The sequence below is a fragment of the Aptenodytes forsteri genome, unplaced genomic scaffold (assembly GCF_000699145.1).
Source record: "Aptenodytes forsteri isolate BGI_AS27 unplaced genomic scaffold, ASM69914v1 Scaffold231, whole genome shotgun sequence".
NCBI lineage: Eukaryota > Metazoa > Chordata > Aves > Sphenisciformes > Spheniscidae > Aptenodytes > Aptenodytes forsteri.
In genome coordinates this window covers 1,958,803-1,966,813 of record NW_008796046.1, presented here as the reverse complement: position 1 = coordinate 1,966,813, position 8,011 = coordinate 1,958,803, and the positions used below count along the sequence as shown (strand labels likewise).

General features: G+C 45.2%; 1 protein-coding gene across 1 annotated transcript in view; it reads left to right on the top strand.

Annotated features, from left to right (window-relative positions):
- GUCY2F (guanylate cyclase 2F, retinal) overlaps positions 1 to 8,011 on the top strand; it is a gene marked incomplete at its 5' end in the record, with an annotated part of 47,821 nt that overhangs the window by 887 nt on the left and 38,923 nt on the right. Inside the window, 3 exons of the mRNA XM_019473885.1 lie at positions 2,140 to 2,718; positions 4,453 to 4,754; positions 6,342 to 6,696. Coding sequence (XP_019329430.1) covers positions 2,140 to 2,718; positions 4,453 to 4,754; positions 6,342 to 6,696 — 1,236 coding nt within the window. The remainder of the gene's footprint in view (positions 1 to 2,139; positions 2,719 to 4,452; positions 4,755 to 6,341; positions 6,697 to 8,011) is intronic.

Below are 8,011 nucleotides of genomic sequence, written 5' to 3'. Positions count from 1 at the left end.
GGGCTGCAGGGGGACAGCCTGCCTCACCATGGTCTTCACCATGGGCTGTGGGGGAATCTCTGGAGCACCTCCTCCCCCTCCTTCTTCCCTGACCTTGGTGTCTGCAGAGTTGTTTCTCTCACATGTTCTCACTCCTCTCTCCCGCTGCAATTGCTGTTGGTGTTGTGCAGTTTTTTTCCCCCCCTTCTTAAATATGTTATCCCAGAGGCGCTACCACCGTCGCTGATGGACTCAATCTTGGCCAGCAGTGGGTCCGTCTTGGAGCCGGCTGGCGTTGGCTCTATCAGACATGGGGGAAGCTTCCAGCAGCTTCTCACAGAAACCCCCCCTGTAGCCCCCCCCGCTACCAAAACCTTGCCACACAAACCCAACGCAAGGGCAGAAGAGGAGCTATCCCTGCTGCGGTGCACAGAGACTTAAGGAGCTGTTCTGCAGGGGCAGATCCCAGGAGCTAAATCCCACTAATCCAAGGGCAGAGCTTTAAGATGCCACCCCTACAGTTACTAAGTTAGAGACGAGCACCTCTCTGCATTGAGGCAGTTCGGAGTGAGGCAGCCTTGGAGCTCTGCAAGACCTTCACTGAGGGACAAAGGGCTTGGGGGGACGTAACACAGGTTGTGAAACCCTGGAGGAGAAGGATGGCACTCACCAAAAGGGACATAGGAAGCTTTTGACATGGCGTGGAGGGTCCCAGAGCACCCGCCCAGCAGGAGTGGCCCATGCAAGCAGGAAGCTGAAGGAGGTGGGCACCCAAGCGCAACTGCAGGGGAGGCTGACCATTCATCACCTGTCCTTGAGGTGGGACCCACGTCCGAGGACAGCCACTGCTACCGGTGAGAAGCTGCTCGGCTGGTGGGTGGTTCCTTCTGGAGGTCTCTCTCCATAAGGCTAGAGGACTTGCGGGTGCATTGCGGTGCTCTGCGTTGCATGTCTTGGTGGCTGAGGATCCAGGATAAAAATACTTCTCCGGTAATGAACAGGTAAGCTGGTGTAAGGGGCCTGCTATTTTTAGAGCACAAACCTGCTTGGATCAGCAAATTTTCTAAGCCATGGGGCGACACTGCAGATGGCCGGGAGACCGTTGTGGGTTTGCGATTTCTGTGCCTGGCTGTGAAGGGTGAGGCTGTTATTCCAAAAAAACCTTATGGCTCCTGGTCTTTAACCAAGAATATTTTAAGCCAAGAGTGAACACAAAGCTTTTGCCCTGACAGTTATTTAACAGTTCTTTATCTAAATTCAAATCATAATCTGCCTTTTCCCTCATTTTGTGATTACCTGTTTATCGACCTTTCATTTTGCCAGGTTTAAGACACTCTGCCACGAGTTGTCCTTGAAAAACCTTTTCAGAAAGTTTTAAAATCATATGCACATACATATGTATCTCTAAGTATATGTATTTATGGCTCTATATATGTGCGTGTGCATATTTATGTTTGTATGGGCTCTGATTCATATTCAGAACTCCCTGAGGATTTTGGATTGGCAAAAGTTGCTGACCTAGTGCATTTCACCTGTTTATTTTCTTATATGCGTGATTGCCTGTGTGATTTGGGAATTATCCTTCCGAAGAACCAAAACCACAGGTTATGCTTACGCTGCAACCAAAGCAGACTCACTCTTCACCGCCTGGTTTCAGAATATATTGCAAAGCACTTTAAAATGTTTATATAAGTGTGCGTTTAAGGGCTATGGTACATCTAACGGACGCTGGTTGGACGCTTGTCTGCGTGGCGCAGTGGCTTGTGTGGTGCGCGTCCACGTGCCTGTGCAGGGTTTTGGCACCTCATTGACTTGCACCTTGAGAACTGTTGTGTAATGTGGGCCGACTCAGCTGTATCTACATGCACTGAACAAATACCTATACAGGAAGGCAAATGTAATCTGCTTTTCTTCCAGCAGCTGGTAATGCGCTGCCTGGCTCCCTGAAGAACTCGGCGCAGATCTACCCAATGTCATTTGGGTAATGTCATTGTAAAACAATGTCATTTCTCCTACTGTGTCCTAACAGCTTGTTCTGGGTGCTGTCAAGGCACATTAGATTGCATCAGTTCCACACTGGAAATTCATTCAAGATATTTTTCCGGGCTCTCTGGTGGCTGCTGTTGGGAATAATCCTACTTTGCTCTCCAGCACATTGTTCTGTTTTTAAAATTGGACTGCTCGGACCCTGGAACTGTGACCCCTTCTTTTCCAAAGCCTTTCCCCATGTGGCTGCCAGGTTAGCAGTGGAACGAATAAGCAAAGATCCTTCACTAGATCTTGGCCACAGGCTGGATTACGTGGTCCTGCAAGAAGAATGCAAGACATCAAGAGCTCTGGTTAGATTCATTGACTTTGGAAAATTTTCCTCAGCTTTCATAGGCCCTCTGAACCCTGGCTTCTGTGAGGTGGCTACACTTTTAGGGGAAAACTGGAATAAAGCCATCTTCTCATGGATGTGCATCAATTATAAACTGGATTCCACCATCCACCACCCTACATTTGCAAGGACCCTGCCCTCTCCAACCCGAGTTTTGTTTACAATAATGAAATATTTTTATTGGGCTAATGTTGGCATCATTGCTTCCAACGAAGATATTTGGATGGACACAGCCAACAAGTTAGCAAGTGCACTCAGGAGCCAGGGGCTTCCTGTAAGCATTGTTACATCCGTGCGTAAAGGAGAAAAAGGCATTGAAGACACCTGGAATGAGATTAAAGAAGTTGATGGCATTAGAAGTAAGTGCTTTGAGTCTCATTCCTTTTTTTTTATTTTCTCCAGGGTAGGACTGTATTGTTATCCAATGGGCATAGCTTAGCGAATGAAATTTTGAAGTCATTTAAGCCAAGCAGAATTTTCTCTCTGACCTTAATGGAGCCAGGGCTTCACGTAAAAGAATGTTGGGCATTTTGTATGTGATGGAGATAGGGCAAAAAAGTCTTCTACAACGTGAAAGATTGGGTCCAGATTGTCTGAAAAGGTAATATTTAGTAGATGGGTGTCTGTGCTTGACCCTGTCAAGTATAAAGAGGGGTTTATAGGAAGGTTTTATATTTATGGTGTTTTGGATTATGGATTATCAAAAATCTCATGCTTTGATGCTGTGTCTTTGCTACCTGGGTTCAATGAAGGTATCAGAAGTGAAATGCAGTGTTATACACCACATACTACAGCAGTGGAAGGGCCCTTGTTGATGTACAGCATGTAGTAAAGAATGATCTTTTTTCTCTTGAGAAAATGTGGGAAAAAAGCCATGTTTTTCTGGTTCAGAACCTTGTTGTGAAGTCTGTGATGGAACTCTGATCCTGGATGTACACCTCTGCAGTCAGCACTGTGAATCCAGATGAGGATGCATTTTAATGAAGACTTTGATTTTTATACCAAAGACTAACAAGGGTAGCAAGATGTTTTCTAACTTGGAGTTTTACCAGTGCTCAAATCTATGCTTGAGGCCAAATTGACCTTGGGTGGGTTCATCTCGTCACCAACACAGCTCTCCATGTGAGTTAGAGGTGATGGGCTCCTTTCATAACCAATGGAGAGAACCAGTCCTTCTTCAAACATGATTCATCTGACCAGCTTAAGCTCTCTGCTACAGTGTGGGATGAATCACTGCCTAGAAGTACCCGTTTCTTTCCTGTAATTGAGCAACCTGACAATGCTCTTGTTCACTTCAGCTTCTACTTTGCCAAGGATACTTTTTCTCCTAAGGAGAGACCACAGCTACTCTAGAGATCCTGGTCCCTCCTGGTATAGTAGCAGGCAGGTCTTCCTTGCAACTTTCCTTCTCATCATTGCCCTATTTTGCTCCTCTCACTGACTGAGTTTTGAAATGCTGTCTTGGATGAAAGTTGAGGAGTGTTTCCTTTCATGAAGGGCCGGTGAGCACCGCGGAAAACCTGTTAAACAGATACACCTGTATTTCAGATCTCCCCACCAGACATGGGGACACTGGCCCCATGGCATCTTGCAGGCAAAGACACAGACTCTGGGACAGCCAGGCATCGACCAGATGTTGCAACACAACACGGTGCCCAGCCTAAAATCTGTATATATGGTGACAGGGTGAACGGGTGGGGCTTGGGCACTGCTAATGACTGTGTGTTGTCTGTCAGCTTAGGGCACAAAAAGGGAAAGCTCATGTCTCTCAGTCAATGACAACAATGACCATGACTACCCATCATGTTCTCCTGTGCCTCGCTTTTGCCAAAATTTCTCTCTACTCCTCCTTCTGTGTGGCTCCAGGAATGGGTAATGCTCACAGCCTCCTTTGCTAGATGTTGCAGACCTCCAGAGGTTGAACAAAATTGGTACAGCTCCCAACTTCCTCAGCACATAACATTGGTGGGGGCCCATTAGAGTCTGATCTGATAGAGCGGTTCAGACAGCTCTTTTACTGGGGGCGAGGGAACTATTTGGTGTTGAAAACCCAAAATGGATTAACAACATTGTCTGCGATCCTTGTGTTTCAGTTATACTCCTGTGCATGCATTCTGTGCTCATTGGAGGGGAGGAACAGGCCACCTTACTCACAAAAGCTCTGGAAATGGGACTAGCAGATGGAAGATACGTCTTTGTTCCATACGACACTTTACTGTACAGTCTTCCTTACCAAAACAACTCATTCAACCTCTTTGATAATGACAGCAAGCTCCAGGAAGCATATGATGCTGTGCTGACTATCACACTGGCATCTGGAGAAAGGACTTTCTATGATGCGTTCAGGGAAGCTCAAGAAAGCGGTGAAATAACCAGGGATTTGGAAGCCACCCAGGTAAATATTCTTTCTCTCAGGCTTTTCTGGGACGTGGTAATGGGAGACATGAGACAAGCAATAGTAATAGAGAAAGTACAGGTGAGAGACAACCCAGACTGTGTGCTTTCATTTTGAGAAAAAGATGGTGAAAGTTGGATGTGGTCTGCATTCGTTTGGAAAGGATATTTCTCCTGAATGTCTGGCAATCTAACTCAGTTAGTTCAACTGCAGGACCGTGCTGCGAATTCAGGAGAAAGGGGTTGTCTCTGACGCTCTCAGATTTGGTTTGCTACATGCTAACTGCAGTAGGCCCAAGCTGAAGAGGTGTTTCCTAAGGTGGATAAAGTCCGTGGAGCTTTTAAGGCACCAGAATAAGATGTCCACATGCCTGAGAGTTTGGAGGGATGTGACAGACAAACGAAATACCGAATGCTTCTAGAGGGAAATTCTTAAGATCATTGTTGCCTCATTCTTTTCAACACTATAGTCAAAGTTATTCTTTGTCAGCACAATTATCTAGATGTCACCAGTAGCCTATAAAAAAACAAGTCAGTTGTGACCTTGTGAACATTGCAAGAAGAATTGGGGAATCTGTCATACTGGTGTAGAGATGCAGGATTCAGGTGAGCTAATCTTCAAATCTCAAGATGATCTTTCAAAAAAATTAAAAGTATTTTTGAGGCATGATTTATCAGATCTGCAGGGATGTCTACTTTAGGAGGAGATGAATCATGCCTTGAAAGTATTCATTTCTTTCCCTTTTCTATAATGAGAGCCCAGGTTAAGTATATTGAGGTTGTAGGTGTTGTTGCTGTCATTGTAGGTGTCTACATCTGGTCAACTAATCCCACCACAGATGTCAAATTCTGTAGCTCCCAACAGCACTCCTCATTTTATCATGAGTGTATATGGCTATATATATATATGTATATGGCTATATGTATATGGCTATAATCTCTCTTCACCTACCAACTGTGAATGACCATATGATTGCAAAAGCCACCATGTGTGTTTTTAGGGGAGGGGACATTTTTAGGTTCCTAAATGAAGTCTGGCATGGAAAGGAGCAATGCGAGGAGAAAAGGCTCTGGTACCCCCGAGAATGAGTTTGCTGTGGCTCTGCTTTGTGGTTTTTATGCCTTAGGAATAAACAATGCTCTGACAGAGAGAACCAATCCTTTGGGCATGACATTTTTCCCACCTGGGTAGGGAGGTGAACTTCTGGCTCTGATCTTCTGTTTGTGGAAGATGTTTTAGCACAGTGCTTTGAGGCAGGCTGTGATAAAATGCCAGCTGAACATCAGGCTCAGGGTCTTGGCTCTTCCCATGATAAAGCAATTTTACATGGTTTTAAAAATATTTTGAAATTGTATTTTGGGAAGCAACCATAAGAAAAGACAGATATTCGAAGTCACACATATATTGGGTCGATCCAGAGCTACCTTCAGCCTAAGATTCTTCAAACCCATTACTCTGTGAGCCTTAATGCTCAGGTGCCTCAGTTCTTGAGTTTACAGCTTAGCCGGTGGGACATCTTTTGCCACAGATCTCAAACCAGAGGTTGGCAGCAGTATATCCTGACCTCAATTTCTCCTGTATTTTTAGGTTTCTCCACTTTTTGGAACAATCTATGATGCCATTTACTTCATGGCAATGGCTATAGACAGTGCTCGGAGGAAAGGAGTCAGAATCTCAGGAGCTAACATAGCTGAGCACACAAAAAACTTCAGTTTCCCTGGATTCAGTCACCAGGTAGAGACAGACAACTGTGGGAAGGGGCTGAGTGACTACGTGATACTGGACACAGATGGTCATGGGAACCAGCTCTTCCCGACCCACTTGCTGGACATGTCTTCAGACTCTGTGAAGTCCCTAGGCCGGGCCATCCACTTTCCCAGCGGAGGTCCACCGAAGCCAGACCTCAGTTGTTGGTTTGATCCAGATGTTCTCTGCACTGGAGGTAAGAAACACAAAAAAACAGGGTCAAATGGCATTGGGTCCATGCTTCTTATTTATTTCATCTTTTCGTTTACTCCAGGGGAGAGCACCCCAAAGAGAAAACCCTAAACTCAAGAAATTCATATAAATACGACCTGTCACCATGCTGTTTGTAGTGGGACTCCTATACAGAGATCCCACTATTGATCCACAAGACTCACTTATTGCTTGTTAGGTCAATGAGGTTGTTGCCACTGTTGTGTGCTGGAAAGAATTTTCCAGGTCTAACAGTCAACATGTGCCTATTTTGATAGCAATCAATATATGCCAGAGGCTCCAGCCAGGAGCGTGTCCCTGGCCTTCTGAGGGACAGGGCACTAAGAGGATTTGCGGTGAAGACGGCCTAAGAGAGCTGCACAACAGCAGATGCTCTCACCATCTCTCCTGGTTAACCCCAGCTTCTTTACCCAGTTAGCTATGCAGCTTTAAGGATCATCAGAGCTCACCTCATCAAGAAAAGATGATGATCATTACTCAAAATAATTTGGATTACTGTAGTCAACAGAGGTGGTAATTGAAGACTTAGGGGCAGAGATATCTGCGCTGCTTCCTGGGTTTGCAATACTGGGCACTGGTTTTACTTATTATTTTTAAATTGAGGCAACTGTGGTGCAGTTTTGAAGTCCACAGGGAACCCAAAATCTCAGGGCAGGATACCTAGCCTCCACTTGACATATTTACTTATAATACAAAGCATTTACTCCTACTGCTCCAGGATATGACTTAAACAGACAAAATTAACCACATCTACAGAATATTTCATTCAGCAGCTGAGAAAAACATTCCCCTTGGCTTAGCCATAGCTGGTTTAAATCAGTGTCGCTCCATGGAAATTGGAGATACACTGATCTTAGGAAATTGGAGACACACTGATCTTAGAGCAGCTGGCAGCCTATAGAAGAGACAAATATAATGCTACCATAGATCTAATTTTGCACTGCTACTAGGAACTGCATAGCAATTTATCATCCCGTTGCAGCCTATGGAAAAATCCCACTAATTTTTAAAGAGATCAGATTTTATGTTCACACCTTTACAAAAGCATAAAGCTCTAGGCATTTGTCAGTGAAGCGGTAATTTATTATTATTATTATTTCAGAGACTGAATTTTATGACAAGAATTAAAGCCAGGCCTCAGTCTGGCTTTTCTATGGAGTTAGGGTTGGAGGGGGGTTGGATTTGAAGCTGCCAGGCTGCTGTGGTTCCTGACCCCAGGTCCACCAGGAGTGGAGCTGAGCAGGCGCAGGCGCACCCAGCACACACACACACACACAGAC